General features: G+C 39.8%; 1 protein-coding gene across 2 annotated transcripts in view; it reads right to left on the bottom strand.

Moving 5' to 3' along the window:
• PRIM2 (DNA primase subunit 2) overlaps positions 1-17,809 on the bottom strand; it is a 312,787-nt gene extending 294,978 nt beyond the window's left edge. Inside the window, exons 1-5 of one of the 2 annotated variants that reach the window (XM_073006101.1) lie at positions 17,633-17,809; positions 13,460-13,622; positions 11,489-11,592; positions 7,739-7,818; positions 5,978-6,098 (exon numbers count right to left, since the gene is read on the bottom strand). In XM_073006101.1, coding sequence (XP_072862202.1) covers positions 5,978-6,098; positions 7,739-7,818; positions 11,489-11,592; positions 13,460-13,613 — 459 coding nt within the window. In that variant the 5' untranslated portion in view covers positions 13,614-13,622; positions 17,633-17,809. Of the gene's footprint in view, positions 1-5,977; positions 6,099-7,738; positions 7,819-11,488; positions 11,593-13,459; positions 13,623-14,372; positions 14,456-17,632 lie in introns of those variants that run through there. The other variant, XM_073006100.1, reaches the window with a different exon arrangement.
• Between the last annotated feature and the right edge of the window lie 210 nt (positions 17,810-18,019).

Below are 18,019 nucleotides of genomic sequence, written 5' to 3'. Positions count from 1 at the left end.
AATCAATTAGATAACTTAGATGAAGTGAACAATTCCCAAAAAAGACACAAATTACTAAAACTTACTCAAAAAGTAATACAAAACTTAAATAGATTCATAAGTAAAGAGAATGAATTGGTAATTTTAATGACCCACAAACAGAAGCCCAGGCCCAGATGAATTCACTGGTAAATTCTACCAAACATTTAAAAGATAATTAACACCAATCCTTCACAACCTCCTCCAAAAAATGGAAGAGGAGGAAACATTTCCCAACTCATTCTACAAAGCCAATATGATCCTAATACCAAAACCGGATATAGACATCACAAAAAAACTACAGAATAGTATCTATTATCAATAGAGATGCAAAAATCCTCAACAAAATACTAGCAAACCAAACAAAGCAGCATATTAAAAAGATTATGTAACATGACCAAGAGGGATTTATTCCAGGATTGCAAGGTTGGTGTAACAGCCAAAAATCAATTAATGTAACACAACATGCTTTTTTTTTTTTCTGAAACAAAGTCTCACTCTTTTGCCCAAGCTGGAATGCAGTGGCGTGATCTTAGCTCACTGCAACCTCCACCTCCCAGGTTCAAACACTTCTACTACCACAGCCTCCCGAGTAGCTGGGACTACAGGCACGTGCCACCGTGTCTGGCTAATTTTTTGGGTTTTTTTTTTTTCAGTAGAGATGGGGTTTCACTATGTTGGCCAGGCTGGTCTCGAACTCCTGACCTCGTGATCTGCCCGTCTCAGCCTCCCAAAGTGCTGGGATTACAGGCATGAGCTACCGCACCCAGCCCAACATACCATATTAATAAAGGACAGAAACCACAGGATCATCTTAATTGGTGCAGGAAAAGCACTGACAAAATACAACATCCTTTCTTAATGAAAATATTCAACTAGAATTAGAAGAAAATTTCCTCAATCCGATAAAGGGCATCTATTAAAAAAACACACAGCTAATACCATGTAACATAGTGAAAGACATCTTTCCCCCGACATCATGATGAATGCTATTGCCGCTTTTATTCAACACTGTACTGGACATTCTAGCTGGGCAACTGGGCAAAAATAAAGAAACAAAAAGCATCCTGATTAGAAAGTAAGGAGTCAGAATCTTTCTGTAGAAAACATAACCTCATAATAAATCCACTATAAAACTGTTAGAATTTTTTAAAAATTCAATACAAAAAATTAGCTGGGCATGGCAGCAAGCAGGAGGCTGAGGCAGGAGAATGGTGTGAACCTGGGAGGGGGGTCTTGCAGTAAGTCAAGATCGCGCCACTGCACTCCAGCCTGGGTGACAGAGCGAGACTCTGTCTCAGGAAAAAAAAAAAAAAAAAAAAACCCAAGTTTAGCAAGGTTGCAGGATACAAGATCAATATACAAAAACCACCTGGATTTTTATATACTAGCAATGAACATTCCAAATGTGAAATGAAGAAAACAACTCCACTTAAAATAGCATTGAATAATAAAATATTTAGGTATAAATTTAACAAAAAATTACAAGACATTGTTGAAAGAAAATTAAAGAATATCTAAATAAATAGAAAGACATCCCATGTTCATGGATTGGAAGACTTAATATCATTACAAAAGAGTACCTCCCAAACTGATCTACAGATTCAGTGTAATCCCAATGTGAATCCTAGCTAGCTTCTTGGTAGAAATTAACAAGTTGATCCCAAAATTCATTAAAAAATGCAAGGAACCCAGAATAGCCAAAACAATCTTAAAAAAAGAACAAAGCTAGAGAATTCATACTTCTCAACTTTAAATCTTAACAACAAAGCTACAGTAACCAATAATCAAAACCACATGGTATTGACATAACGACAGACAGATCAATGGAATAAAACTAAGGGTACTGAAATAAATGTTTACATTGACAGTTGTATTAGTCTGTTCCCACGCTGCTATAAAGAACTGCCTGAGACTGGGTAATTTATAAAGGAAAGAGGTTTAATCCTGAGGCCTCCGCGTGTCTGGGGAGGCCTCAGGAAACTTACAATCACAGCAGATGGCACCTCTTCACAGGGCGGCAGGGGAGAGAATGAGAACAAAGTGAAGGGGGAAGCCCCTTATAAAACCATCAGATCTCATGAGAATTACTATCATGAGAATAGCATGGGGGAGACTGCCCCCATGATTCAGTTACCTCCCACCAAGTCCTTCCCACGACACATGGTGACTATTGGAACCATAATTCAAGATGACATTTGGGTGGGGTCACAGTCAAACCACATCAATAGCCAACTGGCTTGACAAGTGTGCCCAGATAAATCAATGAGGAAAGCGGTCATTTCAACAAATGATGCTGGGACAACTAGATATCTACATGCAAAAGAATGAAGTTGGACCCTTACTTGACACCATGTATAGAAATTAATTCAAAATGAACCACAGATATAAATGTAAGAGCTAAAACTACAAAACTGTTAGAGAAAAAACTGTAGGAGTAAATCTTTATGACCTCACATTAGGCAAACCCTTCTTAGACTCAACACCAAAAGCACAAGTGACAAGAAAAAAAGATAAATTAGACTTCATCTAAAGAAAAAAAAATCTTTTCGTTGCAAACAATACAATCAAGAAAAGATAACCTTCAGAATGGGAGAAAATATTTGTAAATCATATGATAATGGACTTGTATCCAGAATATGCAAAGAACACACAACAATAAAAAGACAAACAATTCAACTAAAAAACAGGCAAAGGATTTGAACAGACATCTTTCCACAGATGATACACAAATCACCAATAAGCACATGAAAAGATGTTCAGCTTCATTAGAAATGCAAATCAAAACCACAATTACATACCACTTGATACCCACTATGATGGCTATATATATATATATATATATTTTTTTTTTTTTTTTTTTTTTTTTTGAGACGGAGTCTCGCTCTGTCGCCCAGGCTGGAGTACAGTGGCGCGATCTCGGCTCACTGCAAGCTCCGCCTCCCGGGTTTACGTCATTCTCCTGCCTCAGCCTCCCGAGTAGCTGGGACTACAGGCGCCCGCCACCACGCCCGGCTAGTTTTTTTTTTGTATTTTTTAGTAGAGACGGGGTTTCACCATGTTAGCCAGGATGGTCTAGATCTCCTGACCTCGTGATCCGCCCGTCTCGGCCTCCCAAAGTGCTGGGATTACAGGCTTGAGCCACCGCGCCCGGCCTATGATGGCTATATTTTTTTAAAAGGTAATAATTTTTGGTGAGGATGTGGAGAAAGTGGAACCCTCATCCACTCCTGGTAAGATATATAATGATATAGCCACTTTGGAAAACATTTTGATAGCTCCTCAAAAGTTTAAACACAGAATCACCCTTTGATCTAGCAATTCCACTCCTAGGTATACACCTGAGAGAAAGGAAAACATATTCACACAAAAACCTGGACACAAATATTCACTGTAGCATTATTCATAATAGCCAAAATGTGGAAACCATCCACATGTCCCTCAAATGCTGAACAGGTAAAATATTATTTGGCAATTAAAAAATTAAGTACTGATACATTCTACAGCATAGATGAAACTTGAAAATATTATGCTAAGTAAAATAAGCTGATCACAAGTGACCAAATATTGTATGACTCCATTTATATGAAATGTTCGGAACAGACAAATCCAGAGACAGAAAGCAGGTTACTGGTTACCAAGGGTTGGGAGAGGAAGAAGAGGGAGTGACCATAAATGGGTATGAGGTTTCATTTTTAGGGTGATGAAAATGTTCTAAAATTACATAGTGGTGTTAGTTGTACAATCTGTAATTACACTAAAAACCAATGAATTATACATTGTAAAAGGGGGCATGTCAAGATTTGTGAATTCTAGCTCAATAAATCTATTATTTAAAAAATTATATGTGACAATGCGTTGAGACACTCTAGAACTGGGGTCTCCAACTCTCAGGCCGCAATACCAGCACCAGTCCATGGCCCGCTAGGAACCAGGCTGCACAGGAGGTGACCAGTGAGTGACCATTACCACCTGAGCTCCACTTCCTGTCAGATTAGTGGAGACATTAGATTCTTATAGGAGTGCGAACCCTACTTTGAACTGCATGTGTGAGGGATCTAAGATGTGCATTCCTTATGAGAATCTAATGCCTGATGATCTGAGGTGGAACAGTTCATCCCAAAACTATCCACATCCCTCCCCGCCCTGCTATCTCAGTCCGTGGAAAAACTGTCTTCCACGAAACCAGTCCCTGGTGCCAAAAAGGTTGGAGATAGCTGCTCTAGAATAAATAATAGACCTTCTCAAGGACACTTCTCTCTATAACCTACTAAAAATCAGTAATTTCAACAAAAGCAAAAAATAAACTATTTCTAATATGAACGGATAAATTAACTGTAATTGATAATTGCAATGATGGACTTCACCAAGGATAAAATTTAAAAACAAAATGGAAGATGCAATGGTTTTGGTTCAGATGGTACCATGCATGACATCTGTCTATGCAAAGGTAGATGTGACTTAGAAACCTCATGAAGCAAATGAAAGAAACTATAGAAACTGCCTCCCTAGCATATATTCAATACTAAACATCTACAAAATGTTTGTTCACTTCCCTTCACAGTCTCTTTTCCCTAACTCATATACTCCATAGTGTTAGTTGATACAATGGATATGTCTTCCACTTGTCAGACAGGACAATGTCTTTCACCTATTGCAACTTCTACTTTTTTACTTTATTTGGCTTCAAGCCATGCATTCCAACAACAAAACAGAGTCTCAGCCAGTCCTACTACCATCTGACTGCTCTAAAACTTCCAAAACAGAATTTTTCTACATTCCCATTGTGGCATATATCTACCTAAAAGACATAAATTCTAGGCCAGGCACAGAGGCTCACACTTGTAATCCCAGCACTTTGGGAGGCTGAGGCGGGCATATCACCCGAGGTCAGGGGTTTGAGACCAGCCAGGCCAACATGGTGAAACCATGTCTCTAAAAATACAAAAATTAGTCGGACATGGTGGCATACACCTGTAGTCCCAGCTACTCAGGAGGCTGAGGCAGGAGAATCGCTTGAACCCAGGAGGTGGAGGTTGCAGTGAGCCGAGATCACACCACTGCATTCCCACCTGGATGACAGAGTGAGGCTCCATCTCAAAAAAAAAAAAAAAAAGATATAAATTCTATTTCCAATACTTATCCCTGTTAAATGAGTCCCAAAGATCTCTTTTTTATATAATTACAATACGTAAATCATTCAGATTTATCTGCAAAACTATTCAGACAGATTTTACTCACAACTGACTTTTTGTTTTTTGGGGTTTTTTTTTTTTTTGAGATAGAGTCTTGCTCTGTTGCCCAGACTGGAGTACAGTGGCATGATCTCAGCCCATCACAACCTCCACCTCCCGGGTTCAAGCAATTTTCATGCCTTAGCCTCCTGACTAGCTGGGATTACAGGTGCGCAGCACCATGCCTGGCTAACTTTTGTATTTTTTGTAGAGTGGGGGTTTCACCATGTTGGCCAGGATGGTCTCGAACTTTTGACTTCAAGTGATCCGCCCACCGCAGACTCCCAAAGTGCTGAGATTACAGGTGTGAGGTACCATGCCCTGCCTGACAACTGACTTTTAAATAAAGTATTACCTCCTCTAAATTTCACAACTATAAATAAGTAACCATCACTTGTCTAGTTTAACACATTATTAATTTTGAAATTTTTTGGCCAACAAAATTTTGGTTAAAGGTGAACCTTTATAAACTAAACCTTCTTGTGCTTTAATAAAGCACATATTTAACAGAGGAACTAAATGTGAGACTGTGTTATTAAGGAGCCCCTTTTCTTCTAGTCATAGAGAAGGAAAGACATATTGTTATCCAAAGCTATTAGCCACTGTTTCAGACAGGTGCTTGGAGAATGTAAAGAGAATACACCACACATTAGTACCAGCACTTAAGACAGAAGGGAAAAATGAACGGTGAGAACAGTTAGAAATAACTACAAAAATATACTTACAGCCTCAAACTGCAATTGGCTATCCTTTAAGAAATCCTGAATTTTATCCTTGGGTAAAATGCTGAATCTAAATCGAAGGAGATCCATTTCTTGTTGAATGAACCAGCGTCTAAGTTCTTCACTGAAATGAAGACAGAAAACATGAGTACAAACTAAAAATCCAGTGATTATTAAATCTAAGAAATGTTTATAAAACAATATTCAGACATAAGCAAGATGCCAATGGACAGCAGTTAAAAACATGCAAGTCCTCTAACATGGTAAGGAGAATATCAATACCACATATCACAATCTTCTAGGGATGGGTTGGGTACAAGGTACAGGGGGTGTTAAAAATTAAAAGGATTAAATACAGAATGCTTCAAGCCCAGCTGCATTATGTTTAAATAACATAAAATACTTCATGCATTTAATGTAACTTCAAAATATTCATTTTATGTTAGAAAATAGGGGCTGCTATGGTGGCTCATGCCTGTAATCCCAGCACTTTGAGAGGTCAAGGCGGGCAGATCACCTGAGCCCAGAAGTTTGAGACCAGCCTGAGCAACTTGGTAAAACCCCATATCTACAAAAAAATTAGCCAGGCATGGTGGCATGTGCCTATAGTCCCAGCTTCTTAGGAGGCTGAGGTAGAAGGATCACCTGAGCCCACAGAGGTTGAGGCTGCAGTGAGCCAAGATGGCACCACTGTACTCCAGCCTAGGCAATGGCATGAGACTCTAGCACAAAAAAAAAAGAGAGAGAGAGAAGAGAAAAAAAAAAAAAGGAAATGGGGAAATGGGGCACTCCTTTGGCTTGAGGTGTCTTTATAAATGCCAAATAAAAGACACCAAATTTTTTAAGGCAACTTTGATCAGATTAACTTTGCAAAGGAAACTTTGCTCATGGCTTTACAATTTATAATTTCACAAAATTTAATATGCACATGTATACCACAATATTTAAAAGCAATAAAATGTTCATTTATAAGGCAGATACTAAGGGGTGTTACTGTTATATAATAAAATAATTACCCTACTGGATGCAAAATATGATTTCACATTTTTAGGAGATTTTCACAGATTGTCAGCAACGTATTTATTATATAAATTTCATAAATTACATATGCTTTTTTATAGAAGAAAAACTCTAGAACCAAAACTGGTAAGTAATTTACCAATTATTATCTTGGGATAGTAAGCAATTCAAGAGTCTCACTTGATAAGCCTACTAATTACAAAAAAGACAGCCATAACTAAATTACGTGACCAAAATTAATATGTGGGGAAAAACAGTTTTTAAAAAAGCAACTAACTTTACTACCTCTGGGTGGCACTATTAACTTAAAAAAACCAACTACCAAACAAAAATCTTAGATGTAACTGGTCCATAGAGCTCAAATTCCAAAAACCTGTATCAAATTCAAGTGTGGGTTTCATTAATTGTTTCTTATAAATATTATCCTTTTTTTGCAGGAAAAGTATCAAAAGTCCTTCCTCCCAATAAAATCCTTTCCAATTTAAAATCCCAAATGAAGAGTCTCTCTCATAAACTTAAAAAGTGCTTCATCAGGCAAAATTTTGTGATAGAATTTTTTTCAGTATTTTTAAGCAAACAATTTGCTCCAAACAATTTACAATAACAGTGTTCAACCCCATGATCAACTGGTTCCTGATGTTATTCTGGGTTTTCCTATGTTCAGTACAACACATCAACTTACCACACACCAATTTATAACCCATGACATCAGATTTGACTGTGAGAATATAAACATATACTCACGACTGGCAATAAGCAAGCCGCAAAATAAAATGAGAAATATGATCTCTTCTTCGCGGTTCATATTCATCTTCTAAGTTTTCCTTAAAAATAATGACACATGAATAAAATAAATGCATTAGAATGGTAAGAGGTATAAAGAAATACTGAGCTAGCCTGAGCCAATGGTAAAGTAAGTTTCAAAAACATTTCTTTTTTTAGAGATAGGGTCTCGCTCTATCACCCAGACTGGAGGGTAGTGGTCAATCACAGCTCACTGTAACTTCCAACTCCTAGGCTCAAGTGATCCTCCAGCCTCAACCTCCCAAAGAGCTGGGACTACAAGCGACACCCACCATGCTCCGCTAATTTTTTATCTTTTGTGTAGATGGAGTCTCAATAGGTTGCCCAGGATGGTTACGAACTCCTGGTCTCAAGCAATCCTCCTACTCTACTCTCTCAAAGCAGTAGAATTACAGCCATGAGCCACCACACCCAGTCCCAAAACATTTCTTCTTTTTTTTTTTCTTTTTATTTTAAGTTCTGGGATACACATGCACAACGTGCAGGTTTGTTACAATAGGTATACACGTGCCATGGTGGTTTGCTGCACCTATCAACCCACCATCTAGGTTTTAAGCCCCGCATGCATTAGGTATTTGTCCTAATGCTCTCTCTCCCCTTGCCCCAAACCCCCTGACAGGCCCTGGTGTGGGGTGTTCCCCTCCCTGTGGCCACGTGTTCTCATTGTCAAAACATTTCTTAATATGCTTTTCAGGGCAATTATCATTTACCTTAAGCTATCAATCAGATGAAACCGAGAAGCAAACTAATCTCAACAAAACCTCTTGAGTTTGGACCCCACTATTTTCTTCCCACCAAACCCTCTCTTCTAATTTTCTTCTTATCCAGCCTATATCCAGGGTGCTCACCACTTCAACAACTTCTTACACCAACCTCAGCTTCTTTAATTTCAACCATTTGGCAAAACTTAGATTCTTAATCTACAACTACACTCTGCAGTCCTATTCTCAAAATGCTAAGAACCTCTGGAGAAAAACACAACTACGGGAATTTGGAAAATATAATTTCATGGCCTATAATCTCAACTAGATCCTTGCCAATAGTCAGATCCAAAATAATAAGTGCAAACATGTCTTGAGCACTTACTAGGTACCAGGCATAAAAGTGCCCTGAACATTTTTAAGGCATGAACCCATTTAATCCTTTAAAAAAAAAAAAAAAACCCTACAAGGTAGGCACTACTATAATCTTACTTTACAGATAAGGAAACTGAGGCACAAAGAAGTTATGTAACTTGTTCAGGGTCACAAAGTTCGTCCAGAGTAAGCAGCAGTATTGAGATTTGACAAAAAATCATCTCCTTCCTCACCTCTCAGAAAATCTTCAGTCTTCACCAGTTACCCCAAGACTCCTACTACAGCACCTTTCCCTTCTCTCTGAACAGATGACTTCACCTACTTTACAGAAAATAAAGGCTACCAGGCAGACTCCTTCAGTCCCAAGCTTCTGCAAACACATGTGTGTTGCCTTCCATCCATCTCCACAAAGCATCTCCTCTTCCTAGCATGTAAAGCTATATTAGTCCATTCTCATGCTGCTAATAAAGACATACTCAAGACTGGGTAAACGCATAAAAGGAAAGAGGTTTAACTGACTCACAGTTCCCCAGGGCTGGGGAGACCTCAGGAAACTTATAATCGTGGCAGAGGGGGAAGCAAACACGTCCTTCTTCACATGGTGGCAGTAAGGAGAAGTGCTGAGCAAAACGGGGAAAAGTCCCTTATAAAACCATCAGATCTTGTGAGAACTCACTATCTAGAACAGCAGCATGGGGGTAACTGCCCCCATGATTCAATTACCTCCCACCGGGTCCCTCCCACAACACGTGGGGATTATGAGAACTACAATTCAAGATGAGATTTGGGTGAGGACACAGCCAAACCATATGAAAAGCTAATTCCTGCACCTAAACCCTGCAACCCATTTGCTTGTGCCTCTTAAAGACCCTGACTTATCAAATGCTCTCTCAAAGTTTTATCTTCAAGCTCCCCTCTTCCCCATTCTATTCTAGATCTTCTGCTCAGCTTATAAACATGTTTAAGTATCTCCTGTCATATATGTACAAATGTGTGCTCGTATATCTTCTCCTTTCCCTAAAACAACCTCTATATTCCGCCCTATTTTTCTCTTTTCAGTTACACATTTTAAAAGAGTACATCTTCTATATCCACCTCTCCACCTTCCTTCTCCAACCACTGTCATTGTTCTGGTCTCTGCCCCTATCTACAAGGGCCCATCCAGTTGCTAAATCCAATGGACACTGTACAATTCATCTTTCATGATCTATCTTAAGCTTCCGAAACTATTGTGGTTAAAAGCACCATCACAGAAACAAAATACCCAGATTCAAATCTTGGCTCCACCATTTACCATCTTATGAGCTTGGGCAAATTATTCAGTCTGTGAATAAATAGGTTGTATCTGTAAAATAGGGATGATAATAATACCTACCTCATAAGACTGCTGTATGAATTACACACATGGGCTAATATATGTAATGCACTTAGAACAAGGTCTGGTATATAGTAAACATACTATTAATATAAATATCTGCTGTTGTTATTCCCTATTATCATTATTAATATCATGATCATTATTATTGAAACTCTAGCCCTCCTTGGCTTCTATGACACTACTATCCTGGTTCATCTCCTACTTCTGAGAAAGCTCCTTTCCATTCTCCTTCCCAAACTCCTCCAATTCCACTTTACCTTCAATACTGGTATTCCTCATGTCTTTACTTCCACCATCATCTCTTCTCTCTCAAATATCTTCCTAGGGTGCTCTTACCTACTCCTGGTGATTCCAACCTTCTGCTAAATCTATACTCCCACCAGATGTCTTCCTGTATATTCAGACCTGCATATCCAATTGTCCACTAGACATCTCCACAGGCACCTCAAATTCATGTTAAGAACTAAACTCTACATCTTCCAAGACTTGCTTCTCCTCCTGCATATCACATCTCAAAATATTACCACCATCCACTAATTTTCCTAACTAGAAACCTGGGTGCCGTTTACAACTCTTCTCTCTCCATTCCCCCTACAATCAGTCACTAAAACCTTTTGATCCTACCTTCTTAATACCTCTTCAACCGGTCCCCTTCTCTCATTTAATTCAGACTCTCATCACTTCCAGGCTTCTAACTGGTTTCCCTCCTAACAGACATGACCCTGTCAATCTGCAGTTGGCAGTCATCTTCCCAAAATGAAAATCTAACCACATCTGTCAACATGCAGCTCCACTACTACCTCTTCTGGAAAGCCATCCCAAACCTCCCCAATCTGAGCTGCATAATTATATATGTTTTTGGAGTTCCTGGAGCATGCATCTATAAACATAGTCATCATCCTGTATTGCACGGGATACATTTGGCAATGTCTGGAAATATGTAGGGGTAGAAGCCAGAGATGCTACTGAGCATCCTACAATGCACAGGAGAGTCCCTGCAACAAGGAATTATTAGACCCAAAATGATGTTAGTCCTGAGGTTGAGAAACCCTGCCATATTATAATCATCTGACTTCATGTCAATCACCCCTAATAGACTGAAGAATCTCCAGGCAGAGATCATGACACATTAGTCTTTATAAAAGCCCAGTGCCTAATATAATACCTTTCCCACAAGTGACACTCGACACATACATATATGGAAACTGAAGGAACTTTTTTTCCTTTTTTACTTACTCTGTAGGAAAACTTGAGCTTTCGAAGCTCACTCTCCAACTTACTCTGGTATTGTTCAGTTCCTTTCACATAGCTCACTCCAAGATTTTCAACTGATTTTAACACTAAAAAAAAGAAAAAAGGTACAAATGCAAGATAATGTTTTAAAACTAAATCCAAAACAAAATCTATGGAGGGCAATTCCATAATTACTTGTTTATAGAATATGACAAGTAATTGCCAGTTTATTTCCTGTAACTACATTATATAAACTATATATGCTTATAAGATGATAATGTCCATCTATGTGCAGAAAATATCCATGTCTCACAGCATAATCTAATACCAGGGATTCTCAATCAGGCAAGAGGGATGGATGGTGAATAATCATTCCTGTACTGAGCTGCTGCTGCTGAGGAACAGAAAAGTATGACTGTATGGGAAAAAAACTAGACACTCCTTGTTTGCATCCTTCATCTGTGAGCTGCCTGTTACGCAGCAGGCGTCATTCACTTGGCATAGATTCAACAGGAAAAAAGCATCCCTTCCTTTCCTGATGAAGCCGAGGACAGGGCACAACAGTGAAGAAGAAGGGCCATCCAATCAGCCAAATGAACCATCCTGAACAGATGCTATATACTGTTCAAAGGTTCCTAAAGCACCTTATCAATCTTTCCTCAGATGAATTATTCTCTGGAGGCATTTTTGAAGTCAAGAATGAAGAACTTCTAATTGTCTCATGAACATAAACCCCATATCCCATGGGTATGCATATCCAAATTAATTATCCTCCCCTCATTCCTACTCTTCTTCCTGCCATGCTCATCTCTATCAGCAGAGTTTCTATGCATGAGATCATCCAAGCAGGAACTTCAGCCACTCCACACCTGCTCCCTCACTCCTCATATCCAGTCACCAAATCCTATCCATGTTACCTCCTCAGTATCCCTTAACTCTCTCCCTTCCTATCATTGCCATTGTCACTATCATAGTTCAGGCCCTTATCATTTCACCTCAAGTGCCAAACCCAGGGGACACTTTTCAATCACCGTCTTAATCCCTATGAAGTATCTGACACTGCTAAGCTTTCTAAAACCCTTTTCTCCCTTATCTTCATTCTTTCATTCAACACACAGGCACTGAGTGCCTCCCCTCTGTATTAGCAGTGCTTACTCTGCTCCTCTAAGAATGATTACCAGTATCTCACCTTTCATTCTGATTTCCCCACAAGGATATCCTGGAACATAAACTCTGAAGACAACGCTAGTGTTTCTGTTTCAATTCATGTCTAGCCCATTCTTTTCTCTAGCAACACACTGAGGATTAAGTAGGCCCCCAGGACAATGGCCACATCCTTCTTACACCCCGATATCATATCATTAGCATGGCACAAAATGCCCTCCATACTTCTCCATCCACCCTGAATTCCTGAACTTGTAACTGTTACCTCAAATATGAAATTCTCTTTCATGCTCCAAGCCTTTGTACAGGCCATTATGTCAGCTTGGAAAAACTCTTCACTTCTTCTCTGCTGGAAAATTTCTACCCATTCTTCAAGGTCCAGATCATATTTCAACTTCTCTAAGAAGCTTATTTAATCAGACTAAGTCAGTCACTCCCACTTCTTTGTTTCAACAGCACCACCATTTACTTCTAGAGCAGTTAAAATACTGAATTATGACTATTATTTTGGATGTCTGTCTCCATGTCCTAGAATACAACTTCAACAAAAAATAACATTATTCATCTCAAAATCCCTGCCACCTAGAACATAATGGCACTCAGTAATATGCACTGTACAATAAATAAATGAATGAGTACCAAACCCTCAACAAATATTTCTTGAATGGATTGCTGAATGAAGGAAATGAATTATCTCAATAAATATTTGTTGAATGGATTGCTGAATGAAGGAAATAAATTACCTTCATTCATTCTCACAAAGGGTAAGTTTCTCAAGAATATATACATTCTAATTTAAATAGTACTTACATTTAACTCTATCAATAGCCAAGTTTTCAAATTCTATTAAAGATATGTTTTCAGAAGGTGGCTGCAAGTAAAACTGAAGGCAATGAGGGTAGGAAGCATTCCTCTGGTCACCTGCCAACCTCGGCGTCCTCAACTTTCTTTTGGAAAACTCCATCTTGGTCACCTTAGAAGGAAGCATATAAAAGGCATAAAATTATGGAAAATAAAGTTGGAAAGAAAAAAACACGAAAAAATAATTACACAAACAGAAAAAAAAAAAATGGACTTGAAGGCATGCACAAAATGTTAGCAGTGGCAATTCCTGGGTGATGCCCTTCTCTCTTTTCCAGATTTTCTACAATACACCTATAATAATTTTGTAATGGGGGTGGGAGAGGCGCTAGAGCAGACGCAGGTGGTGGTCCTAATTTTCAGCAACATGAAAGTCAGGTGATGTTGCCTGCTCATTACAGGCCTGTGTGTCACTGCTCCTGGATCTTTACGATCCCAAGAGTTAATATAAGGTTTTACGTGCTCTGCAATCCTGAACTTAGAGGAGAGTGCTGTAGGTTCTGGCTAAATGAGGGTCTTACTTGATGGACTGTGTTCAGTTACTCACTTTCTCTGTTATGACTCTGGGAAACAGAACAACTGTCTTTCGGAACTCCTTTTCGGGAGCATCCACAAGTGCCTTATAAAAGTTCCATCCCCAACACCTCTGCCCACTCCACTAGCAAACCTATCTGCCCCCAACTCCTCCCTGGTACCTGAGTGTCTGCCCCAACCAATCAACCAATACCCACTACTCTCAACCCGCCAAGTCTGTCCTTCTGCTCCTGCTGCCTGCAAAGTGATCCGTCTCTCCTTTCTGTCGACTTGCAAGCCTCAACAACAGGATTGCTCTCTGTCCTAAATTCGCAGGAGTTTCCCTTACCTGCAAGAATTCAAACTCGGGGAAACACAAACGCTGACAGCTACTGCTCCCGGGTGGCGGGAGAGTTCATATGAAACCGGAAGCGGAAGCGATTAGCACGGAAGGCCCGCCCTCCCCCACCTCCCCTCGGCCGCTTGGAGGGGGTTGTGCCTGGGGCTCTGGGCATGCTCAGTGAAGCGCGTCTGGGAGCTCAAGGCGTTTCATGGACTTTGGCAGCTTTAAAATGTTTGGATGTCAATGTTTTGGGGATTTCTTTTTTCCAAATTTTAAGATGCATTTCCCGTACGTGGAGTCGGTAGCTTTTAACGGTTGAAACTGGGGTGCTGAATGCTAGTGGCGAAAACTCCCATACGCCGAAAATTGAACCAATGTAAGTTCGTTTGGGGACACTAACAAATATTCTGTATTATTGAGGAGAATATGACGCTTTAACCCGCAGAGCTGGCACTCATCACTTTCAATCTGGGGAGGAATGAGGAAAAAAGGCATTAGGATCCTTTTTGCACCTAGCTCACTATTAAGGGCTCTTTTTTCCCCTCGTTTAATCTTTCAGCGACGTTTAAGGTCCTATACGGTCGTATTACCCCCATTTGGCAGATGAGGAAACAAGTTACAAGATCATCGTTAGCTACATACAATACATAGTTTGAATTTCGGATTGGGCGGCAAGATCCTACTGGCAGGTTCCACGTTCAGTTCGCTCCCCGCTCCCTGGCAATGCCTCGCACAGAGTAAGCGCGTGGCTGAATTATCTGTGGAATGAACTAGAATGAATGAAAGAATGAACATTCGCAGAAATCGCTCTGCAGTCTACAGGAATTAGAAGAACCCAGCCTCGGAGGGAAGATAGGGTGGAAGAAGTGGAAGCACTGGAGATAACGCGGACGTGCCGCTTACTTTCCGGATGTCTTACTGCAGACTCACAAGCAGCACGTCAGAGCCACCACACCAGTTCTGTCTGTAAGATTTTCGAGAACTGGAAATTAACTTCACTCGTGGCCTCTAGGAGGCGTGCCTTGCTTACAAATGTGCTGGAATGAGGCTCCGGTATAGGTAGTCGTTAGGCGATCAACTGAATGTTTTGAAATGTTCATGTTTTTAGAAATGCAAAGTACATTGAAACAATATCAAGCTTCAGAGCATCTACCCAGCCTGGACTAAACTGTGGCTGGCACTGACTTTATACCAGGACCTGTTCTAAGTGGTTTATGTATCAACTCATTTTATTCTCACAACCATTTAAGATAGGCTATTCCCCCCCCACCCCACCCCGACCCACCAGCACTACCCGAGACAGAGTCTTGTTCTGTCGCCCACCCTGGAGTGCAGTGGAGCGATCTCGGCTCACTACAACCTCTGCCTCCCGGGTTCAAGCAATTCTCCTGCCTCAGCCTCCCGAGTAGCTGGGATCTGTAATCCCAGCTAATTTTTGTATTTTTAGTAAAGACGGGGTTTCACCATGTTGGCGAGCTGGTCTTGAACTCCTGACCTCGTGATTCGCCCGCCTCGACCTCCCAAAGGTTATTATATTAAACCTATTTTCTAGATACGGAAACTGAAGAACAGAGAAGTTAAATGAAGTCAAAAGGACACATAATGTCAAAGCCATGTTCAAACCCAGAGAAACTCTCCAGGCCCCACTGTGCTAACGATCTCACTATACTAATTCCAGTAGTATGACAGCAGAGCTTCACCTCATTTCTTCCTCTCTGTATCAAACACATAATACAAATAACTTCACCTGGTCTGAAGAAGACACCTGAAAGCATATAAATTGCCTGAAAAACCAGCAGCACAGACCATAAGAATATTTACATGAATATCTTATCTCTGGGTTTCAAACAAAGTTAAATATTATAAATTACAAAGAAAAAAGATATAAAGACTTGACGATAAAAATACAAAATTACGCATGTAAAAAATTCACAAAAGTATTTTGCACTCATCAAACTAGCGAAAAGGTCTACCAAAAGTATAACATCAAAAAGGTTAATGCCATCAGGATACAAAGCAGTTAATTCATTAGGAAAAAAATCCTAAGACACAAAGAGAAAAATGGGAAAAGAAGAACAGGTAACTCATAGAAAAAATAACTAATGTTAAATATGAAAAATGTTTTTATCACTAGCGCAAATAAATTTTCTCCTGCAAAATTGTCAAGGATTTTATAATGAAACTACTCAGTGTTGCCACCTGTTTTGCTCCTCATTTAAACCCCTGAGGCTCTTTATGATTCCCATATGGTGTAGTTCTTTAAATAATTATAGCCCTCTACTACAGAAGTTCTTTATCTTTTGGCAGATTAAGAACTTCTGTAGTAGAGGGATGTAATTATGTCCATGAACCACTGGACAATGTGATGAAAGTTCTCCTCAGAAAAATGCACCTACACACACATCTGTACTATTTCAAGAGATTCAAGATCACCATATGTGACTGGTCAAGAATTCCAGCACCACTAGGTTTTAAGCTTTCTTTGGATGAGCCCTTTTGTTCATCTTTGTGATCCCCAAAGTACTTGCTACAATATCTGCCCAATTAAAAGATGAAGTTGCCAGTGTCATTTTATGACCAACTCAGAGAAAACTGAAAATATATGTTCATGCTTAACATACCAATATCTTCCTATGTCACATAATAGCTACCTTTTCATCATATTAAAAACCGATTTTAAGCCCCTGGGAACAAAATAGCCTGTGTTTGTCAGCTATTCCAGCATTTTTGTTGTTTCTAAATGCCACAGTTTTGGTCACTACCTCACTGTGAAGTGTGTTTTTCTGAATCCAGAGGCAATTGCAATATAAATCTGCATATCACAGTAGCAATAATGCACAATAATGTTATACATTTCAGCAGCCATGTTCAGTAAATCACTGTGAGCTCTTTCATGTATTCACTTCATCTAAAAAAAAATGGATTGACACAATGCTCAACCCTGGCAACTGAGATTCTTGTAAATTACAGACATTGACCTCACAATCATGGGGAGGAAAACATACATAAACAGGTAAGTTTTACTTCCACTGAATCATAGCATCTCAAAAACAGGGACGACTGTTTCATTCATTTCTGTGACCCCAGTGCCTGGCACTCCATGGGCCCTCAACAAATACTTATGACACTGAATTGTTTTTGTTTTTTTCTTTTGTTTTGTTTTGTTTTTTGAGATGAAGTCTTGCTCTGTCGCCCAGGCTGGAGTGCAGTAGTGCGATCTCGGCTTACTGCAACCTCCGTCTCCTGGGTTCAAGCAATTCTCCTACCTCAGCCTCCCGAGTAGCTGGGATTACAGGCGCCTGCCACCATGCCCAGCTATTTTTTGCATTTTTAGTAGAGATGAGGTTTCACCACGTTGGCCAGGCTGGTCTCAAACTCCTGACCTCAGGTGATCCGCCTGCCTCGGCCTCCCAAAGTGCTGGGATCATAGGCGTGAGCCACTGTCCCCGACCAACACTGAATTATTGAATACTGTGAGAGACGTATGAAAAAAAATGCTGGGTTCAGCTTCCCATTAAACAGATGGTTTGAATCAAATGTGACTCCAACTTATAAAACTTCAAGTCCTCATCTGAAAACTTTATACACATTCCTTCCAGAATGAGTTGGCTTCCTAGTTTAGTCTGTAATAAAGCACAGAGTACCTTCTCTGG

Source organism: Chlorocebus sabaeus, chromosome 17 (genome assembly GCF_047675955.1).
Source record: "Chlorocebus sabaeus isolate Y175 chromosome 17, mChlSab1.0.hap1, whole genome shotgun sequence".
Classification (NCBI taxonomy): domain Eukaryota; kingdom Metazoa; phylum Chordata; class Mammalia; order Primates; family Cercopithecidae; genus Chlorocebus; species Chlorocebus sabaeus.
The sequence above is the reverse complement of the archived record's forward strand: the minus strand, read 5'-3'. Positions and strand labels throughout refer to the sequence as shown.